At 44.2% G+C, this 23069-nt stretch overlaps 2 protein-coding genes and 1 long non-coding RNA gene across 5 annotated transcripts in view; 1 reads left to right on the top strand and 2 right to left on the bottom strand.

Annotated features, from left to right (window-relative positions):
* Positions 1-6871, bottom strand: part of fbxw8 (F-box and WD repeat domain containing 8) — a 29004-nt gene extending 22133 nt beyond the window's left edge. For both annotated transcript variants that reach the window (XR_015107872.1, XM_086169791.1), the window contains exons 1-4: positions 6300-6871; positions 4223-4327; positions 3354-3518; positions 3024-3112 (exon numbers count right to left, since the gene is read on the bottom strand). Coding sequence is in view for 1 of the 2 variants with exons in the window: in XM_086169791.1 (XP_086025917.1) it covers positions 3024-3112; positions 3354-3518; positions 4223-4327; positions 6300-6746 (806 nt within the window). In the remaining variant the exon portion in view is untranslated. The remainder of the gene's footprint in view (positions 1-3023; positions 3113-3353; positions 3519-4222; positions 4328-6299) is intronic.
* A 7-nt stretch (positions 6872-6878) lies between these two features.
* Positions 6879-9534, top strand: LOC147221332 (uncharacterized). Its single transcript, XR_015107873.1, has 3 exons — positions 6879-7643; positions 8361-9268; positions 9306-9534. It is a non-coding gene; the product is annotated as an uncharacterized LOC147221332 (long non-coding RNA).
* Positions 9535-9544: 10 nt separating this feature from the next.
* Positions 9545-23035, bottom strand: rnft2 (ring finger protein, transmembrane 2). Of its 2 annotated transcripts, XM_086169795.1 has the most exons (11): positions 22881-23035; positions 22492-22541; positions 21965-22342; positions 20741-21261; positions 20576-20652; positions 18834-18934; positions 18425-18578; positions 13408-13557; positions 11353-11418; positions 11115-11216; positions 9545-10450 (listed from the first exon to the last, which is right to left on the bottom strand). In XM_086169795.1, exons 3-11 carry the CDS (start codon positions 22117-22119, stop codon positions 10316-10318), a joined length of 1461 nt encoding a protein of 486 aa, XP_086025921.1. In that variant the 5' UTR covers positions 22120-22342; positions 22492-22541; positions 22881-23035; the 3' UTR covers positions 9545-10315. The 2 variants fall into 2 exon arrangements, with proteins under 2 accessions (XP_086025921.1, XP_086025922.1); XM_086169796.1 differs by lacking the exon at positions 22492-22541 and having other exon boundaries at positions 21965-22039; positions 22881-23019.
* Between the last annotated feature and the right edge of the window lie 34 nt (positions 23036-23069).

The raw sequence follows: 23069 nt of genomic DNA, 5'->3' as shown, positions 1-23069 counted from the left end.
TCTGTACAGTGTCATTGAGTGTCCAGTGCGGCACCTTAATTATTTTATTTCATTATTTTTCATATATTCATTTTTTGTTTCATACTTTGTCACATTTATTTGTTTTTATTTTAATCCATTCTTTTAAATCTGCATTTTGTGTATATGTATATGTAAGTACAGTGTCCTTGAATGTCCAGTAAGGCCCCTCAATAATAAAATATTAAATAATAATTTATCTATTAAATTTATTTTTATTACTAGTAGTAGTATTATTATTACCGTCCTGCTGCAGTACCATCATCTGCAAAGTCTTGCTACCCCTGCAGAACATCACAGTGTCCTCGCCGCCCCTTTCTTCAGTTGAGTCACACAACAGTTCTGTGTTGACATCACATTCGCCCTCGCGACATCACAGCTCCCCCTTTCCCGACACGAGGGGGTGGAGGTGGGGTCGGGGGGGACGGTTGTGTTGGATGTCAGCATGTATGTTTGTAAAACACGTCGGACTGCTGTGACGTCACTGGCGCCGGTATTTCGACCTAATGCTGGGCTCACACCTAACCATTTTCACAGTCGCAGACACTGAAAGTCGGGAGGTGATCTTTCTGGAGGAGTCTTACTGATGAGTTCCAAGAAAACCGGAAAAGGAAACCGTGTAGAGAAACAATCACCAGCACCACGGTAGAAGAAAGGAAGCCACCGCAGAGCACCAGAAACACCACCTCAAAACATTATGGGTCATCCTGTCCAGTCACTTGAAGACATCTATAAGACACGCTCCCACCGCACAATCTCTGCTGCTCTGGACAGTTGACAACAAGTACCTGAAATCCTCCAACTTCTTGATCTCCACCCCCTGTAGCCTCACCGTTCCACCCGAGTTCCTCGCATTCACACACACTTCGTCTTGCTGCGACTACCCTTCATTCCTCTCCTTTCCAGAGCATACCTCCCACTCTCTAGATTTTCCTCAACCTGCTCTCTGCTCTCACTACAGATCACAATGTCATCTGCAAACATCGTGGTCTCTGGAGATTCCTGTCTAACCTCATCTATCAGCCTGTCCATCACCTCTGCACCACAAGAGGGAGCTCAGAGCTGATCCCTGATGGAGCCCCACCTCCACCTTTACCCCTACAACACACCTCACCACTGCCTCACAGATAGCATACATGTCTTGCACCAGAGAAGGAAATAGTAGAGGCTCTAAATACCCGCTGAAAACATTGCATTGTGGGAAAATAAAAATTGTGGAAAAATCTCATTGCTGCTTGTAAATAGTGACCCTGTAAGATTCACGGTCTTTATAAAATCTCAGCCTAGTCTGAGTCTTTAACACTCTAAATGACAGTTTTCCCACGAGTCTTTTCCAAATCTTCGAATGCTTGGGGTAGCTTTAGGGTTGGCGCTCCACATTCCGACACCGATGTCACAGGACCATATTCGACAAAATACTGAAATCCAAACCAAATCCAGATAGCGTCGGGTGTCTAAAAATGTAATGAGTACTACTGTGCGGATTTAAGCATTTTAATTCCGTCGCCCGCCCGTGAAGGGGTGGGACGGGTTGAAGTCATCAGAGGGAAGATATGCTTGTGTTTGCAAATGACACACAGGGGTGCAGGGCGCGATACAAACACCGTCGTCTCCGGTGAGACTCCGCAGGGCCGCCGGGAATCGAATCACCGAAAACCCCCGGGGACCCGTCGCCCCGCTCCTGGCGGACCGTCGGCCAGGCTCCGGCGAGCCGTCACAATCTATCACTGTCTCAGCATCGTCCTCTCAGAAAGATGGCGGATGGAGATAAGAGGTGACTCACTGACAACCCCACACACACACACACACACACACACCGGAGGCTGGGGTGTAACAGCGTGTCGGAGAACACTCACGTGAAAAATGACCCCATTATGGTGCTGAAACTTCTGTTTCGACCCTCTGAACTGAGCCAATATCTGTTTGCTCGGAAAAACAGATTTATCAACATCGGGTCTCCGGCGGTGCTACAAAACATCCAGTTTTTTGATGTTTTTAAAGCGTTACTTTGAGGCTAAATTGGACGGCGCAGGAGCGGAGCCAGGATTTCTAGTTCAGACAGGCCCAAGTCATTCTGGCTGAGCCTTTTTTAATTTAAAAACAAAAGTTAATACTGACAAAAAGTATTCCCGTTTGGCCTTCCTGTCGCTTTCTACTTCCCTGAAAGCCTTTTACCCATAATGATGAGATAACCTTGACAGCGTCTGTCTCTCTCTTTCTCTCTCTCCCTGAATAAATCGAGCTCAACCAGCATGAAAATCATCTCTGTCCTTCTAATCAATGCATTTTTTTTTTTTAAATTACGTAAACAAGTTGAGTCTCCTGAAATTGAATTGCAACATTAGTCAAATTCAGCTCCGACTCACTTTAGTATATTAAGCCATGTTTGTCCCTTTGTCCATTCATTTAACTAACTGGCAGTAGATTATAAAAAGTATTGCGGTACCTCTGCCTGAAAGGCAACTTCTCGATAAATGAAAAAGATCATTAAAAATCTCACGGAATAGAATTACCAATCTGGGAAATTTCAAAAAAAAAAAAAAAAAATGGGCACTTTCTCAAGAACGAAAGATGCGCGCAGAAAAGAGACGTTCTGCGGAAACGTCGGCAAAGTCACGGAATTGGCGAGAGTTTTGATTGCGCTTTGTATTCAAGGGAAAACAGAGCTGCGCCTTGTAAGAACATAGAAAAGATAAATAAAAGTGTGATCATCAACCGCACGCAGATTAAGTCACAAGGTTATATTCGAGAAAGTGCCAGATGAGATGGTGTTCACACATTCAGAGTACCGATCCAAGGCGCTAACCAGACCTGGGGTTCAACATCTTGCTCCAGGGACAACCAAAGAGCCGAGCATCAATTATTTGCCGGCGTATCATTATTATTATCGCTAGTTGTATGTGCAGGAACCCCTGTCCTGCACACAAAAGCGGTATCCGTAAAAACGGAGTAATCCGACGGGGGGGCGGAGGTAGACGCCGCCGCTAAAAGAAGAACATGCTCACCCTGCAACGACGTACTGGTCACAGGAGCTGACGTCACACAGCACCTTCCCCAGCTCAAACTGCAGCTGGCTGATGGACCCGACGCGGTTCTGCAAGGGAGATATCGCTCGATCAAAGGGAGAAATCCGCTCGCTAACAAATATTAAAAGAAATAATATAAATAGCTTGCTAAAATAATGCCATAATTTATCAGTAAAACATCCGCAACACATCATGTAGATGATTATGTGCGCGGAGCATGAGGTCATCAGATGCAGAGGGAAGCCAAACTCCTGCCGAGGCTTCGTATTTGATGAAATTGGCGATCCCGATCCAGGGACGGGGGCCCACCTTCCAGTTGGAGCGCACGGTCCTGGCCGAGTTCCTGCAGTCTCGCAGCGTGCTTTTCCAGCAGGGGGAGTCAGACATGCTGGCGTGGGGATGGTACCCTTCCCCCACGCACAGCCTGAACCACAGAGCGCTGTCCTCTGCAAGGACTCGCCATGCCCTGCTCACCTGGAGGGGGTCGGACAGCGAAAAAGGGAGGATTGAGTAAGCATACATTACACGGTTTCATCACTTTATTTGTTTGTGTTTCTGCCAAATGGCCCCCTGTGCGAGGCGGGCCACACATGATGTAATAAACTAATCAGAATCCGGACAACTTTATTGATCCCCGCGGGGGAGGATGGGAAGGGGAAGGGAGGGGGGTTGTCCCGTTATGCCAAATAATGCACACATCTATTCCAATTAAAGGTCACCTGCGCGCAGGCTTTGCGGGTGATTGCTTTTCTGGGAGGAATAAAAAGAGAGATGGCAAAAAAAAAGCGTTTTAATCATGAAGTGCCAATTTCTACAGGTTTGGTTTGACACCTGCGTTCGTACCCTGAAGGATTTTCTGCCTGCTAGATAAAATAAAGTCTGGCGACTACAGGGAGGGAGACGTCAACAAACAAAAGCACACATTAAAAAAAAAAAAAAAAAAAGAATCGGTTTGCTAATTTATCACAGTCTAATCTGGCATATTTACATATCACAGTAACAAAGCAGATTTACTGATATCAAGCAAGATTATTGAATGTGTCTGATTATGGAAATTTCTTCAAACATTGTAAACACCTTGTGGAGCCGATGAGGCTGTACTGTGACTGGTAACAAAAAAAAACAAAAAAAAACGAGTGTGTTTAAAGTTACTGCAGTTTATTATAACACTTACTTACTTGTGCACATCGGCCGAGCTCAGCACAGGAGAGATGCTGGAAGATCTTTAAGCCCAGCTCATACGGTAGTTCGATATCAAAGAAGGGGATGTCATTGACTTCATTCTGCATTTTTTTTTTTTAAAGGAAACAATTATGGACATTCATTCTCGTTGTTTTAATTGTGGTTCTCTAATTGGTCACATAATTTAAACAGCAGTTTGTACATTTATTGGCAAAAAAACCCCAACTTGAAATCTGCAGGTAATTATGTGAACTGTGTTACTACGACCTGGCAAACAGCAAATAATTGAATATATTCAGAGGGAAAATGAAAAGGGAATATATGTGAGGACACATTTTACTTGCTAATATGTGCCAGATACATTATTACAAAATTCTATACAAATTATTTTTCAGACTCCTGAACTTAAATTATAATAGTTGTTTTTTTTGTATCAGTATTTATAACTGACATCAAATATTACTGTGGATAAAATCACTGCCTACGCTATTTATTGGTACGTCTCTGTAAGCCGTCTCCAATATCAGATTGTGTTATGTTGTTGTCACTTATCATCTCTGCCATTGGTCTGGTGTGTAGGGAGTTTGCAAAGTAAGAATTTCATTGCTTTATCTGAATCACCATATTCTTACAACATATGTGATGATGAATATCATGATTTCATTTATTACACATTCACACGTGTCATACCCTTACTCATTGGTCTATTTTTATCCTTGCTAGTCTCAGCCCATTCACATCATGCTTATTTTAGTTTATTTGTGTTATTGCTTATATCATTGTTTATGTTCCTATCCTTGGTTTTGTCGTTTTGGTTGTCTATTTTCACCCATGCTGTTTTTCTTTTTCCATTCTGGTGTCCATTCTTCCATGTAATCATACACATATACTTGTAAATACACATGTATATTCGTTAGACACCCTCAAATTTATTTTTACTTATTTATTTTGATCTTTAGTGTTCTTTTTATTTATTTTTATTTTTCGTTATTTTTATTCTTATTTCTATATAGAGTTCTACTCTGAGTCTTCCCCACTTGACTGTAGCAGGAGCTGCTTTCAACAAAAAGCAATTTCCTCTTGGTGATCAATAAAGTATTCTGATTTTGATTTAAGTGTCTCTCTCTATTTATACATAAATTCATATTTTTTTTCTTTTATTTTGTAGAGTTCTATTCTAATTCCTCCCCACTTGACTCTGTAGCAGGAGCTGCTTTCAACAAAAAGCAATTTCAATCAGATATTTTGACTCTAAATGTCTCTCTATTTATATATATATATATATATATATATATATATATATATATATATATATATTCTTTTTTTTTTCTTTTATTTGTAGAGTTCTATTCTAATTTTTCCCCTCTTGACTCGGTAGCAGGAGCTGTTTTCAACAAAAAGCAATTTCAATAAAATTTTCTGATTTAAGTGTCTCTATTTATACATAAATTCATTATTTTCTTTTATTTTGTAGAGTTCTATTCTTATTCTTCCCCACTTGACTCTGTAGTAAGAGCTGCTTTCAACAAAAAGCAATTTCGATAAAGTATTCTGATTTTGATTTAAGTGTCTCTCTATTTATACATAAATTCATATTTTTTTTCTTTTATTTTGTAGAGTTCTATTCTAATTCCTCCCCACTTGACTCTGTAGCAGGAGCTGTTTTCAACAAAAAGCAATTTCAATAAAGTATTCTGATTCTGATTTAAGAGTCTCTCTCTCTCTCTCTCTCTCTCTCTCTCTCCATATAGATATTCATATTTTTTTTATTTTATTTTGTAGAGTTCTATTCTAATTCTTCCCCACTTGAGCTGCTTTCAACGACAAGCAATTTCAATGAAGTATTCTGATTCTGGGCCTCTAATTTATTTACTGACACTATAACTGTTACGCTACTGTGACAGAAGAATTTCCCCTATGGTGATCAATAAAATGTGTCTCATCTTATAAGCTCAGTGAATGTATCTCCTATCTTTATGGATATGGGCCATCCATAAAGATATAACCTTTTGTTAGGAGGATACAGGCAATGTGCTAAATGTGAATTTCTTGCGTTTGAAATCGTCTCCATACCAGGTCCTGAATCAGCTGGTCGACCAGCTCTTCGTCCCTCTGGATCTTCGTCCGCGGCTGCAGCGGCTGCAGGGACGAGCTGCAAGCCGCCGTCGCGCACCGATAGCGCCGCTTCCTCCGGTTCCTCTCCTCCTGGATGCGGTCCAGCAGCGGACTGGTCCTCCCGTCCAGCAGCCCCTTCGCGATGGTCACGTATCCCGGCTCCGTACGATCCTCCTCCTCCTCCTCCTCCTCTTTTGGAGAACCGCGTCTCTCTCTGCGCTCATCTCTCTTATTTTCAAAGTCTTGAAAATATTTCTTTTTCGCGTCTTTCTGGCTCGACGCACCCGGAGGAGTCCGGGAACTGCCGGGAGGCGAAACCGCTCCCTGCGGCTCCTCTTTTTTACTCGATATTTCACGCTTCCATCGATCCAAGAAGTCGGAAAGTTCGTCCTCGGCCATATTCATCAGACATTTCTGAGGAATGTTGAAATTTTCGGCGATAAAAGTGGAGCAACTTAATCACGAGTAAGGTAAACACAAGCGGACGGTTTTAACCGTTGGGGACGACTAGCTTAAAGCACGTCCGTCAATGTAAACAGTCCGTGTGGGAACACCGAGCCGCCGAACATTAGTTCCGTCTGTTATTAGTTCCCCCCACTTTTAACAACGCCGCGGCGGTTGAGTATTGTTTACGCGGCCGCACACGATTGTTGCGATTAAAAATAAATACCCCATTCCGGTGTGACATTTAAACCAGAAAATGTTTATTTTTCAGGCGCATTAAACATGTGGGAGAGGAAATATATGTTACAAAAAAAAAAAAAGGACGTCTTGTAACAAAAGACGGCGCTGATGAAAGCAGACGTGAGTTAAGTAGCAGCTCTCTGGCGGGGAATGGATGATGTAAACCCCGCACCATGTGACGCTGATGAATAATACAGGAGAGAGGGAGGGAGAAAGAGAGAGAGAGAGAAAGAGAGAGAGAGGAGAAGAAAAGGAAGGTCAGAAATCCTCCAGGCTTCAAAAGAAACGCCAGCGGAGCCGGGTCACTCGGCGAGACGACATGTGTTGGCTGCCGACGCGGCAGCCGCTGCTCCTGCCGGGGGACTCCGGCTGCGGCGGGCCGTCGCGCTGCTCCGCGGCTCAGGTGCTCGCCTCCCGGCTGAGGAGGGTCGGCGACCAGCTGGAGGAGAGCTGGACGGCGGGGCGCAGTTGCGGCGGCGGCGGAGACGGAGCGGCGGACGCCGGAAGACGAGGCCGCGTCGAGGCGCTTCTGAGAGCCGCGGTGCGCCTCGCCGCGCTCGCGCTCTGCGTCGCGCGGCGACACCTGTAGCGCGCGAGCCGGCGGGTCATCTGCAACAGGTGCGTTCACGCAACTCGCGAGACCGGAAGACTACCGGAAATTGTTTGTTTACAAACAAACACATTTTGCTAACAAATGCTAACTTACCTAGTTTTAGGTTAGAACGTATTGGCGTTCATGCATGTAGATAATTTTATTCTACTTTAATGCGTGTTTTTTTTTTTAAGTGCAAAACTCCAGAGTAACTTTTGTATTTCCGCCTTAACTCGTTTTTCTATGATAAATCAGAATCAGCAGCATTTTATTTATCCTGGAGGAAATGAAGAGGTCAAAGGTTTAAAAAATGAATAGGAACAGATTAGCGGGGACAAATAAATAAAGATAATAAGATGAATTGGTTACAAAAAAAAATATTAAGCAGATAATAATAATAAGAGTTCCTCTTTCGGTGAATGTGGAAAAACCGGTGCAAGTCATCGATTCATTTGAAAGCTAACTGTTTATACGGTTTAGATCAAATGCTCTTTCTCTCTGGTGGCGCTTATTTAAAAAAGTGATAGACCGGCGTGCTGATGCTTATGTATGATAAGGCATTTGATATGTCGAAATATGCACCTGTCCGTGCACCGAACGTGTAATGTTGCATGAAAATCACGTAATCTATTTATTAAAAAAAAGGGGTTCAAATAAAAAACAAAACCTTGTGGAGTATGACATCATTCCAGGAACCACGTGGACAGATTTCATAATAAGCGCATGTTTGCATCTCGACACAGGTGGTGCCTTAAGGACCCTGTCCGGCGGAAAGGAGAATCGTCTTTTGTTGTTTTTTTTTTTTTTTGTTTTGTTTGTTTTTGCACTAAAAGCCACGAAAGCGTCGCATTTCGGGAGGTCCCAGACGTTTTTCCTCCACCCACCGACTCCATTCCTTCCCGTTCGACCGGCCCGGAACACCGTGTAGACTCACGGGACAGAAAAAAAGCAAAAAAAACAAAAAAAATCATCCTGCCCCCCTGCGACTCTCAGCGCGGTGATGTAATCCTCCCCCGGCGGCGCGGAGGGGCAGGCTCACCCCGCACCGTGATGACAGCATCTGCGGTCGGACCTCCCACCCAGGCTGCAGCATCACTCCAAGGGAGATGGGGGGGTTGGTGTTCAAGTAAGGTGGGACACATGCAAGATCTGAAAATCAAACTGCAATCTATCAAATCTGCAAAGACTAATGGAAAAGGAGCGATGGGCTTTTCAAAATCTGCGAGAAATCACGTGCAAATCTGTAAAGCAGATTAAGGATGTGAGCTTTTTAAAGAAACAAAAAAAAAAAAAAAAGCACAAGTGAAAGCGAGAGTACTTCGAGGTCAGTTCACTACGTTTCTATTTGTGTAAGTAAACCAGAGCACTTTCAGCTAAATACGGCGCGTACATTTGATGAGCTGGCCCTCCAGGGGTCGGAGGTCGCGAGGGACTCCGTCCCACCGTACCTGAAATCGGCCCGCAGCCTCAGCTTAGGGCTTCAGAATGCACTGTACATTTTTGGCATAAGCTATACTGTAAAGTTAAATGTGTAAATTAAAGGAACAGATTGTTTTTATAGATGTTTTTACAGTGTTTACATATTCCTGTTCTCCGGCATTACGTGTGTGTGTGTGTGTGTGTGTGTGTGTGTGTGTGTGTGTGTGTGTGTGTGTGTGTGTGTGTGTGTGTGTGTGTGTGTGTGGGAGGGGGGGGGCAGTGTTACTTGGCTTTCATCATAAACAGGAAGCTGTGTTGTAATGCCGTCTCGTCTCCTGGAAACAAGCTGTCTGATACTGTTCTGTGAGGTGAAACACTCAAACTGTCTTTTATACTGCCTGTCTAATTTATACTCTTTGAATATTTCTTATGAATTTTTTTTTTTTTTTAGTCGTCAAAAATGGTAAATGCTGTTTTTTTTCCTGAAATAAACAAAACGCCTTATGACTTGATCTCAAAGTGTTTTAATTTGAAAGTGGGAAATAGAAGTTAGAATAGCACAGAATGTACTTTTTTGACCCCAAAACAGAGACATTATAAGGGCAGCAGCAGTACAACATACAGTAGAAAAGGGCGAGCACAGGGAACATACTATACACAGAAAAAAAAAAGAGATGTGAGTTACTGAAAAAAAATCTATGTTTTAAAAAATACATGTAAAATTAGAATTAAAAAAATTGTTCTATTCACAAAGAATGTAAGTTGAGTGAGTCGACGCCACAAAGCTAACAGAGGAACGACATTCATAAAAGGAATCAGTAACGAGAATCATTATGCACTGGAGAACAAAACATTTTAAAAAATGAAGGAAAGATGCTGTTATCGGGTCGTAATTTCGAAGCGTATCATTTACAGCGTCGTCTAACGGACAAAGAGGGGCAGGTGTGAAGAACACTCGAGGGCAACGCAAAGCCCGCGGCTGCTAAATCAACAAAATCAACAAGGACGACGGCAGCTATGGACTGCAGCGGGTTTTGTGTGAAGTTAAATGTGGCGTCGTCGTTTGATTTAAAGTGCACGTGGCGTTCAGCTGCAGGCAAAAAAAAAAAAAAAAAAAGTTCTCCTGGTCTATTTTAGCGCCCTTATAATAAAACAGACATTTTATTCTGTAGCTGCGATAAATCAGACCGACTCCGGTTACCATGAAGCGAGAAACCCTAACTCACACTCTCACATTAACACCGTTTTCAGATATATACATATTTTTATAGGTAGCTGTTCAGTAGATCTGGAAGTGGGCGGAGGTGGTGCCGTCCTTCCAGCACCGTAAGGTCTCGATGACCGTGGAGCGGCACAGCGGACACGCTCTCTCCCGGTCGAACCATAAACAGAGACACTCCTCGCAGAACACGTGCTGGAGAGGAAGATAAAGCCATCTGTATCGGCCAGCTGGACATCACCATACACACACACACACACACACACACACACACACACACACACAGACGTCCATGACGTCCGACACCTGATCTTTACGCTGTCTTTTTTGTCCGAGTCCCTGAAGGGGTCTTCAATGCCCAATGCATCGAGTGTTGCACGTTGACCCCTGACCTCATTTTCGAGATAACTCACACATTTGTCATGGCAACCATGTCAATTAAGCATCATGATCAATTGAACAATAGCATTATTTAATGCAAATATGTTCAATTCTATTCATTTAAATGTTGACACTCGTGCAGCACTTTGATGCAAAGTGCTCAGTAAGTACATTTAATCACTTATTATACCGTAATTATTTATTATTATAAAATCATTACAAATGACAAAAAGTCTAATTGATGGTTTGATCAAATATGCACAAAGTTAAGGGTTGTGTAACAAGAAGCTTTATAAATCAAAACCTATTTGAGGATTAGCTATAAAAGTAACAATACAATAAAGGGCTTACAAATCTCTTGATTGACTCTCAGATTAACAGCAAGTGGATTTTTCCGAGGGAAATCTTGTATTATTCCACCCTGAAAGGCTGTTTTGCTGAGTTTCTGAGTTTCCTCCCAGGCTGACTGGGCTCTCACCTGGCACAGGAGGGCGATGGGGTCTCTGAAATCCGCCTGACAAATTGCACAGACGTCTCCCGCCTCGCTGCACTGCTGACCGCCCGCCCTCACTCCATAACTCTGCGTGGACCAAAAACAAAACAATTACATTAGTTCTGCGCTTGTGTGTGTGTGTTTGTGTGTGGGGTGGGGTCTCCCACGCTGTGCGTGTGTTTCTGGGGTTGTTGAAGTGTGAAAAAGTAAGTGCGGGTCTGACCTGGGAGCTGCAGAGCATGGCTAGGGCCTTCCGTATGGCCGACGCGCGGCCACAGATGTCAAAAGACTGCAGAGCGGGAGAAAAACAATCAGATTGCGGTGACACGGAGCGTCGCAGCCGCCCGGCAGCCCTTTCGATTTCAGCAGCTCAGTCCGTCTCAGCGGCTTCTATAATTCATTCCAGGAGGAGGTTTTAAATCAAATGTACGGCAACCACACTGTTTGCCGGCTTCGAGTATCAAACCACAATGTACCATGAGTCACTAGCATCGATTGGCTAGCATCGATTTTCACCGCTTCAGCCTAAAATTATGAGTTGTTTTTCTTTAAAACAAGAAATGCTAATTAATTTCAAGTATTGCGACAGACTTAAAAATAGAAGCAGACAGGAGAGTAAAAAAAAAAAAAATCGACGATTCACATCTGCTAATCGTATGATAATTTTATTGCTGTGGCGTTCTCGCCCACAAACAAACGATCCCTCCAGAGCTAGTCGTGGCCGGTGCGATTGTCCCTCACAGGGTACAGATACAACCGCTATGATAAAATGTTCTGACGTCTGGTGCGGAGCTGTCCGCGGTGCTGAAACCATCCCTTCTGTCGTTTTCGCTTGAGTTTGGCCATTCCTGTGCACCGAGATTGATCGAGTGACTGCGGCGTGCGCGGCTGCGGACTTCCTCTTCTGCCACGGGACAGCTCCTGACCTCCCGTTACCCCAAACCCCAACAACCGCCTCGGGGTTTGTAAACAACCGGCCTCAAATCCTCGTTCTCAAGGCGTGTCTTTTAATTCTTTGACTATTTTCAGCCCGTGACCTCACTTTGGAGTTGTTACACCGAGACAAATTCCTGTGTACGTTGTACATTTGGCACGTAGACCTACATAGAAAAGAGAACTAGATGTTTTTAGCGTGAAGTCATGACAGAGGAAATGCTGAGTTCACATTTTCCATCTGGCAGCCTTCACTTAACAAGGGCAAAGGGGGTTCCCACACTGACAGCCCGGCCAGTGACCTTCCTCTGATGCAACTCACGAGGGACTGTCACAATCTGGGATTTTTTTTCTTGCTTACCCACGTAAATATGAGTCTTTACGATTCAAAACTCAATAAAACAAAACAAAAAAAACGTCAACATCCATCCGCACATCTATTACAATCTTCATCGTGACACATTTGATGGAAGCTAAAAACAGATATCCGGGGATCATTATTTTGTTTGTTTTATTTTGGCAACAAAATTTCCAGGATTTCACCGTGAACCCACACTGTTGTGCGATTTTTATCAAAATATTTTAAGCCCTTCACACTAATTATGTCGAGCAAACACAGAAAGTGGTCGGACCGATATGTAAATAATGGATTCACATGTATAACGGAATGCGATGGGAGTCGGTGTTCTAACTGTTTGAGTTTTTGTGTGAAAATCGGTTTTTGCTGATTTTGTTCTTTGAACACAGTGATGTTGATGCACGGTTTATTTTGTGCACCAGTAAAACCTATACCAAATATGTATAAAACATATATGTCTTGAATTTGAAAAAAAATCATATTTTATTTTTCAGTTAAAGGGCGTATGAAACTGGTGGGGTTCAGTATCTCCAACAAGATTAAGATCCACCGATCTAACGTCTTCGGTTGAAATTAGCTCTTCAACTTTTTGGTCAAATACTTGAATATTTTTTTTAAGACCTCTGCTGATGAATAAAGACACGATGGCGCATAATGATGGCAAAGAGTACGGGGTTCCGCTCATCCAGTAGCTTTAATTTGTGCAAACTGCCGTTGTTGTTTCTTTAAGGAATATCACAGCTATTATTGTAAAATTTCATCCATTAGCATTTAACTGTCAGCGTCAGGCTGCAACATCGCGCTGGAATCTGTCCAAGGTTTCTGCACCGGTAAATAACAACTGACTTTTCAGCCCACTACTGTCTGAGGAATAAAAACTTGAGGTAGTAAACTTATGAAGACATGCCGGGTCGCCGATGGAGTAAATACAACCAACCTGGAAGATAAAGACTTGAGCTAGAAGCTGGAAAAATACAGATTAAGTACCTTACAGAGGCTGTAGATGATAATGAGCGTGGCCCCCAGGAAGTAGCCATTGGAGGGGTCTTCCCCCATGATGTACTTGTACCAAAGCTGGATGGGCACCAGAGCCCGGAACAGCTGGCTAAGCTCCTCGATCAGCAAGTAGAACTTCCCCTGGGAAAGAGAAACAGAAAAATATAACTCTCGTCTCTCGGGAGGATGCGGTCATTTATTGCACAATATACCATTATAGTGTGACCTACTGACCTTCGCATTGAAACTGTACACAAAAAAACCTCTGCAGTCAAATATCAGTTTGTCTCTGCATGTACTTTATATACTTAATACCTCATACTTTAATGTTTACACTTTTCTTTCTTTTTTTCTTGCTGTCGCACCTTAGCCCTCCCGCCACTTTAAAAATCAAACCTAACCGTATCTGCCTCAGCATAACTCGTTGTCCTCGGTGAGAAATTATTTGTTTTTTTGTACTTTTAAGAGTATGTATGTAAGTATTAATGTAAAAGTGCACGTTACTGTTTTTTTTTCACCTTCATTTTGTTGTCTATTCTTACCCTTATTGTTCACTCTGCTGTCTATTTATTTGTAGTTGTCTTTTGCTATATTTTAATTGTCTATTTATACCCATATTCACTGATACTGTAATTGTTGCGCTGTTGTGACAAAAGAATATCTTATCCTACTTTGCATTCTATTAATTATCCTGTTCATTTCATGGCACCGTTGGATTGTGAGAACCGTCGTCTCCATTCCTCTGTACATGCAGAGAAATTGACAATGAAGCTGTCTTTGACTTAACTGTGCGAAGCTACGAAAGTGACGCCAACCGCAGGCAGCAGAGGAGAAAACAGCGGCGCCACAAACTCTCGGTCAAGACAATACGCGGGACGTTTTTTCCTCTTTCACGCAGCCACCGGCCGTTTCTCGGCCGTTTCTCAGCCGGCAGCTCCGGGGCTCTCTTCTATCTAGTCAAGAGCAGTGCGGTATTAAAAGCTTAGAACAGCACGCCTCCGGCCCAAACATGGCCGCTGTCCAGACCCTCCGCGGTCGCGCAGCGGTGCAGGCAATTTCCGCACCCCGCAAGACGAACTGGCAGCCGCTCCTTCCACCTGCTACCCGGTGCCCAAATTAGACGCAGGCTGACACGCTATTTAAAAAAAAAAAAAAAAAAAAAATTAAAAAGTCAGCAATCACGGCGAGGGTGAACTCCTGGCGCCGTCGAGCCGAAGATGCAAAACAGAGACGCGAGACAGGAAGGCAAACTTGATTCCCTGACGGCTTCCCTGTGTGTGTAATGACTTCCTGGATATCAGCTGACAGAGATTGATGAGTGTGTGTAAGAGAGCCACCAGCAGCCGGGCTGCTCGGCGAGGAAGACCTCTGCCGGGGGCTAATTCATCTTGCTTATTGTCCCCCCTCGGCCCCGCTCTCCCACGGTGCCCATCACGCCCACGCCAAAACTGTCAAATCTAAAGATTTGGACGTCGGCCAGGGAGTTGGAGCGAGCTCCACCGCGGGCCCGAATATTTCCCCAGCTTACTTCCATTTGGATTTCTTTGTCCGTGCTATTTGTCGGCGGGCAGAGAGGAAATGGCAACTCGTGGACTTCCTGTTCTTTTTACGCTCCGGGAGAGGAACTTTCTAGTCATTCGCGGCGATATCTTTGGTTTCTGTTCGGTTTTTCCCCGAAGTCCGCCCACGCCGTTGCCTCTGAGAGAGTTTTCACTTTTTCTGATTCAGATAAAAAAAAAAAAAGGATCTATTTTGCTTTCACGCAGCAAAGGTCATTCATTGGGTAACATGCGAACCAGACTTATGATGTAATATGAACAATAATCACTCATTCCTAAGAGACAAACAACCATTTACCATCTCATTCAAACCTCATATAAACATACAATTATTTATCCCATCATTCATGTCCTAAACAGACATAACTCCCAACTTAATCGCTCATTTTCACATCATAAAGAGACATACTAACATTCACCCTGTCATTGACACATCAGGGTAATTTATCTGTCTCCAATGTTTGTTTTTGGACTGTGGAGGAAGCATATTAAATTAAAGATTCGATTAGATTCAACTTTATTGCCACGACACTGTGCGAGTTCAGGACGACAAAATGCAGTTTCGCGTCTAACCGTAAGTGCAAAAAAGCAGCAGGTGCAGACAGAATAAATAAATTGAATAAATGAACAGTCTGACATGGTGCATTACGTCAGTGATATACCGCGGCTGTCTCTTTTGTTTTATTCTTTATAACTATATAAAAAGCACAGCCTTCACTTTTATAAGGCCTTGGTCTCCGGGCATGATTGTTTGCCCTTTTTTCTTTTTTTTCTTTTCTTGAACGATCGATCGTGAAAATCATTATTAGCCGCCTGACTCGTGACTCGGGTTTCTGAGCAGCGTATCGCGTTTTAACATTAATCCTGGCCCGAGGCGCGGCGCGCAAACGTACGGAGACGCACAAACGCGAAGCGGATCGATGCCCGGCACGAAAAGAAAAACACGTGAGACCTGCTCACGTGCGCAGACACTTCGATACGTCTTCGGCGCCGTGGGAGGTGAGGGTCACCTGACCCAGCCGGTAGCGGAACGGACGTTTACGTGCTGGTGCAACACTGTTAGCGCATCTGCAGATGGGATGCGGTAATTAACTGGAGGGGCCGAATTACTGCACGGGGTTCGAATCAGGCCTCTGTCAGCATGGCGAGGGATGACCTCATCCCTGCAAACACTTTCAGGGAGAACGAGCTCGCCGCTCTGACAGGCCTGCGGGTCTGTTTATCTGCGGGAAAATGTAATCCTAATACTTCATAACTCCCAACCCCCCACCCCTGAGTCGCAAACACAAAGCTCCGCACCTGCGAGGAGATGGAATTCGAGAGTGCGACTGCGAGTGTGAGCGCTCGCCGCTTGTGCTCCGTCGCTCCAGGCCAAGCTCACCTTAGGACCACCATTTAAAATCTTATGAATACAAAGCAGCTTCACGCTGTGACCCCGGAGCGCTTGCTTTACTTTGCGGAATATTACATCATGCTTTAGAGAAACGCTCCTTTCCTGGCCGAGTTTATTAATGGACGGCGGAATTTCCCTGATGGCCGCACGGTTTGTGACACGGTCTGAAACGCGATGGCGTACTAAATTAAAGGTGCTGAATTATAGATGCGGACAATTAAAAAAACAAAAAAAAGCTGAGTCGTTGCAAATGATTTAAATGTTGGCACTGAAAGACCTGACGAAATATAACATGCTCTGTGTTTTCTTTTTAATTATAAATGTCAAAGTTACTAAATATATTGCCTTGGTAATTGTGTTCTTTTGATGAATCATGCATGCGAGCAGACCTGCGGTCCCTTCGCGGCAATTCTCTGAACGCCTGCTTTCAAATCAGACACTCGGATCTCGCCAAGCCTTGCAAGGCTTGATTCTTGAGCCTTTAACCTTCGGTTGAAGCTGTAAACCAGTGTTTCGCAACCTTTTTTGAGCCACGGCACATATGTTACATTAGAAAAATCACACGGCACAACATTTTTTAACAAATTAGAATGAAACCATAGTCTCAATTTATTTAGTGTGAAATCTAATATATCTAATATCTGTAGATTCGTCAAGTTGCAATGCAAATTTCCCACTGATGTGCAACTTTTACCAGAACACTTTTTTGCAATGTCTGAAGACATGTCATCAATATGTCGGAAAATGGTATTATTTGAGAGAACTCGGGCTATTTCTGCTGTCTATCCCGAGCCGAGCATTTCTTATACGATGATTTTGCCGGCAGGTAGTATTAAGGTTTTGCTACGATGTGTGGCTGTTTGGATTTAGAGATGAGTTCAGCAACTTTATAGCAAGCTTTCACTGCTTTCTCACTCGTCTTGGTACTTTTCAACAATGCTGCCTGTTTGTTTACGCAGATACAAGTACTTTTTATTTTAAAAATGTATCACGCAAAGCATCACTAATCACTCTGATACACAGATGCACAGGTTAATTCACTATCCGTTGCCATCGAACGGGCACGCTGCCCACAGACATAGGAAGACACATTATTTGCGTTGGATAAATAATTTTCGGACCAATCAGGTGAAAGTGGGCATTTTTCCACGGCGCACCTTATGATCTCCCACGGCACACTAATGTGCCGCGGCACAGTGGTTGGGAAACACAGCTGTAATCAATCAAATGTTACAGTATCGGCTTTCGGACAGAAAGTTCCCTCCTCCAGGGGCCACTTTTCAGTTTAGCATTTTCACAAGGGACAGTGGTAAGGGCCGCTGGGACACGAGCGCCACGCTCAAAAACAAGAAGAGGAAGACAACACGGACCACTTGGAACGCGAAGTTGCCACGGCGTTCATGTTCTGAATGGCAGGATTAATAACCATGAGCAATCAGATGGGTGGAGGTATTTTGACTTCCTCCCTGCGTAAGCTTTGCTGCGTGAAGAACCCAGTTAGCCGTTAGCTACTGTACTTATTTATGGCCGAAATGTTGACGTTCCCTATCGCCCTGGAAACCCCTCTCTAGTGTAGTAGGCAAAAAGAACTCAGACCTCGCTCCATTTCTCGCTGATTCTGTTCATTTTTGCCGACAAAAGTCCTATTATGAAGTAATTTGCAGGTAGACAAATAATAAGTTCAACACACCTACTGGGACAGCAAAGTTAAAGATCTACAATTTAAAAACTATTTCAGTACTTTGTTTTTGCTATATATTCCAGCTTGTGTAGGTCATAAGAATAAGAATAAGAAAAACTTTATTTATCCCGAAGGAAATTGTTGTGCCAGAGTTTCAAGTAAAACATAACAATAATAAATGATAGTAGGAAATTGTACAAACAGTAAAAAAAAAAAGGGGGGGAGAATAAGAAATACAAATAAAACTATAAAGTGTCAAAGTCAAGGCTATAAAGTATTTTAAGGTCTTATGTGCAAAGATTTGAAGATTCCCTGCAGCTGAAGGAAGATGGTGTGTTTAAGGAGAAAAATCAAATTCAGGAACGCATTTCCTACCCTGGACTTGAACGCCAAGAGGATCTTGGGCAGAAAGAGGACGAAGCATTTCAGCCCGATGGTGAAGTACTTCAGGACGAAGTCTGTGATGCCCACCGCCCAGATCAGGTCGAAGAAGTCGAAGCTGCTGAGGTTGGGCTTGGCGAAGATGAGGCTGCGGGATAGAGACAGAGCGGGAAAATGTTCGGTGGACGATGGAGGAGCCCTCGGAGGACGAGATGCGCCGGGGCGAACGTAAAACGCGATGTGAAAACAAAACGAGCACCGGACGGAGACGCTCCCCGAGGGCGAAACAGAAAGGCTCCCGCCGCAGAAGATGATTGGAAAACTCAGCGGAGATGCGGGAACAAAGGGACGGCGGCCGGAGGGGAGGCGGCCGACGGACACGCGTACGACAACGCGGTCGCACCTGTTGTGCAGCTCCTCGTGACTGAACGTGTAGTAAATGTACGCGACGTTTCCCGCCAGGAACAGGAGGATCCACAGGGCGACAAAGATGGAGCGGTCCTCCTGCAAGACAAGACGGCAGCATCTCAACACGGGAACCTCGAGACAGAGACGAGAGAGAAAAAGGCCGACCTCTGCACATTGCATATTCTTATTAGATGCATTTCTGTAGTGTCTGAGAGCGGGTTAGCATCAGGGGAGTAACACTTCCTTGCCCTTTAACTCACTTCCTTTCTCATCATCTTTAGCAATATATGATTCACTGGGATTGGTTTAGCTATCACACACTGAGCGACAATATAAGGGTGAAGCCAAAATTATCAACTGTCTCTGTTTTTGTGGCGACTCTGCTTACATGATGACTCTTATGAGTCTTTCGAGGGTTCGGGAATTGCATTTTCAGGAAGTCCGTAAGCTGGACAAGCGGGCGTGGGATAGCCGCTCGCTAACGCCCCCCTTCGGAGATGTTGTGGTATCACTGTTTTCTTAAAATCGAACTCCTGATTGTGATATTGGTTCGCAAAAATGGCACAGAGAAGTTTATCTTTTACCCGATTTCAGTAAAATGTCTTTTCCTGCAGCCCGTTTCGGCAGGTGTGTGAAGGTTTTTGGGCGAAACTGCATCACGACTTGCCCCGCGAGTTTTTGAGGACCAAAATCTGATCGGCCCGCCCTCGGGAAGCCAAAGTGGGCCTTTACGCCAAATTTGAATAAAACACCCTCCGGCCTTTTTCAAGATAGCGCAAAGCACGGGACAGATGGATGTACTGTAGGAAGAAGCCTAAGCGGGAGATGCCTGTGAGCCACGGCTGCCGCTGCCAATTCTATCATCCATCAGTTAACAGTTACATAATTTTTCCTCCAAGTTAAGTTCTTTTTTTGGACAGAGTACAAGCGGCCATTTCTGTTATCGCCTTCAATCTCGAGTTTCACTTGCTATTCCTGCATAACTTGGTTAAAACCACTAACGCGGCAACAAGCTCGCAGTCGTGCTTAAACTAAGACTGAACGTACGTCTCGGTCAAAAAAAAAAGGAAAAAGGTAAGTATTGGTTGTGTATGACGTTCCTTCCAGCAGATTTCCACTTCATGTAGATTCCCACCACAGAATTTGGAAAAAAAAAAACAAGCCCGAGGCTGTTAGGGAAAATACATATGGCCGAGTGAGGATTTCTTTTCAAATCTAAGATGGATTCATTCCCTTTTAGCAGTTTAAAATAGCTCTCTTTGACTTCATTTTTGAACCTTTTTTATTCATTATCTGTTCCGCTTTTCCTGCACTCAGCGGGGATGCTGGAGCCTTTCCGGGCAGGCTGACAATGGGAAAGAGGCGGGGTTCATCCTGGACCGGACGCCAGTCAAAACAGGGCCACATATAGACACAAAAACCCTTCACATGTCCAATAGAAAACCATTTCCATGTCATGTAGCGACATAGAACCATTCACTTTCTCATTTACATGTCAAAGACAACCATTCACTCTCATTCAAATATCATATAGGTATTTAACCATTCACACTTTCATTCACACGTCGTACAAAGACATTCAACCATTCACTCACTCATTGACATATTATACAAGAATTGGGGAAATCGTGGTTAAATTTAGATGTATTGCTGACTGCCCTGTTTCTTAAAGTCTTGTAAGCTCCTCCGGGACAAAGTTTGAGTCACAGTTTTGAGATTAAAACTGAAATTGTTTACCCGTAATGACACTTGGTGCTTAAAGGTGGAGTTGGCGTAGGCGAAGGTGCTGGCCATCCCCACACACACGGCGATACCTGCCGGAGACATGCACCATCACCATCACCATATTAAACCATTTCTATGTCCTTTTCTACAGGGCGTTCAGTAACAATAGTGATTTACCAAGTTTGTGCTGGAAGCAAACTTTAGCCAGCAGGATAAGGATGAAAGGGAAGCCCCTTTGCAGCCAGGTGACCACCGCCTTCAGCTCAGACAAAGCAGGGGCCGGGGTGGACGGGTCCTCCTGGGCCTCCTCCCTGGAGCCGTGCCTGTCCGAGCTGGCCGCTGTGGTTGCCTGCTGGAGCAGGGAGGAGGTCCTGTGCTGCAGGGGCTGGTGGTGGAAGTGGTGGTGGTGGTGGTGATGGTGGTGGTGCGGGGGCGGGCGGGGGAGGAAGGGTCCGCCCTCCGAGCGGTGGGGGCCCCCTTCTTCCCTGGACGACGCGGTCATCTGGATGAAGACCTCGGGGGGCGAGCCCAGGACTAAGCTGGCGGCCTGGAACTGGGCAGAGGACACCGAGGCGGAGGGGACTCCCACCAAGCCAGAGAAGAGCTGCTGCGGTGAGGCGGGCGAGTCGGGTTTCAGGCAGTCGAACACACCACCCTCATCCAGACTGCTCTCCGATCCCAGGGTTTGGCTCCGACTCCTGGGTGCGCAGGGAGGGGTATGCAAATGTTAATTTGCCCCGATTTGCTTTTGTTATCATTTTTTCCAAAAGTGCATCAACCACGGAATAGTGATGTGCACTTTGGCTGTTTGAACAGTGGTCTATGCAGAATTAGACTTTTGAGACATATCTCTTTAAGACATCATCTGCCTGTGCTGTTATATTACGTTTTTCTTTTCTGTCATTTTGGGTCAAACCCAAATTTGAAACCCAGATTTTGAAAATGATTTGCTGATTTATGACACTGCTGCTCAGTTATAACCAGTTATAACCTGAACCCGACATGTTAAATCGACATTAATAAGAAGCGACTGAAAAATTAGCAACGCAATCCTTGCTTGCGCAAAATAATATTCACTTTTCTACATTCTCTCTTTGCAATGAGATTTTACTGCCTTAATTTTTTTTTTTTTTTTTAATTGGGTCTTGATAAGCTGTGAGTCTCTCTTAAAGACCAATGCACTTTGTAAAAGTCAGGATTGAAATGGCATTTTATTCACCCTTCCGTGTTACTGCACTCGATTAAAATCAGATGTAACTGATTATATGACCTCAGTCTCCGTTTATGGACTCCATAGTAATTTGTCATACTGATGCAAATGTGCACGGTGTCACCGTTCAACCCGGTCATCACACATTTGACCTGCTAGCAGGTAAAGATAGCAGAAAGTCTGCTCCCCACCTTTCAGAGGGCATGCCATCCGTGTTGCTGCTGTGTCTCCTCTGCATGGCACACCACTCATCACATGGGCCGGCCCTGAAAACATAAATGCATACATGCATTAATGGGCTGCTGTAAATAAAAAAATAAAATAAAATTAAAAAAAGAAATAGCATGTGCCTGATTTACATAATTACCATATTTAATTAACAACTACCCTTTCCACCCCGTTTCATTCAGTCCAGAATATATGAATATGCAAATACATTAATTGCAGACCTGAAAACAGCTGGATGCATGATATGTTATACTTCAGTTTGAAGCCCATTATCAGTGCTTGTCACACCGTCTGCTGTGCCGTGCTGATTTGCACTGCGCAGGTGTGATTATTGCCTATCTCTGCGCAAAACATCAACACACACGGGACAACTCAAATTAACAGAATACCATTGATGCATTATTTTCAAGAAGATCCCATTCTCAACTGAAGAGTTTAATAGGGTAAATCAGCGAATAACACAAAAAAGAAAGACGGATCCTGTACTTACTCTGCGTTTGAATAAGACTAGATGTCAATTGTCTAAAATATATTTTCCAGCTGTAACAAAAGAAGAACCATGATTTTATTTCCCTTTTGCAAAATCAGTGAAATAGACCAGACATTCAATATTATTATTACTTTGGTTAGAGGAGTCAGATTTTTTTTTTTCATAGGAACTCGGGCAAAAGCACCAAAACATCTACATCGAGAGGCTGCATGTCTGAGAGGAGCAGTGAAGCCTTCAGAGATCGAGAAGCACCTGTGTGACTGATGCTGCTGTGGGAGGGATGCTGCTGCTGAACATGGAGGATGTCTGCAAGAGGCCGGTTTCTGCGTATGCGTGCGTGTGTAAGTCGAATGGGTGACGGCACGACGTGTAACGTTTATTTATTTTACCTGAACGACTTCGGCGAATTGTCTTCCGGCGGTTTTCATGGCTGCGGGTGTAGCCGGGCCGGTTAGCCGCCGCCGCCGCCGTTGTTGTTCAAGGCGCCGACCGGGGAAGGGGGCGGGGCGTCGGGTGTGATGTCACAACACGCGTCTGTTACCCAATCAGCATCGTCCTTCTGACCCCACCACATCCGC

Source organism: Fistularia commersonii, chromosome 22 (assembly GCF_037954325.1).
Source record: "Fistularia commersonii isolate RoL2024-O1a breed Wild chromosome 22, RoL_Fcom_v1.0, whole genome shotgun sequence".
NCBI classification, from domain to species: Eukaryota; Metazoa; Chordata; class Actinopteri; order Syngnathiformes; family Fistulariidae; genus Fistularia; species Fistularia commersonii.
This window is presented reverse-complemented; position numbering and strand designations above follow the sequence as displayed.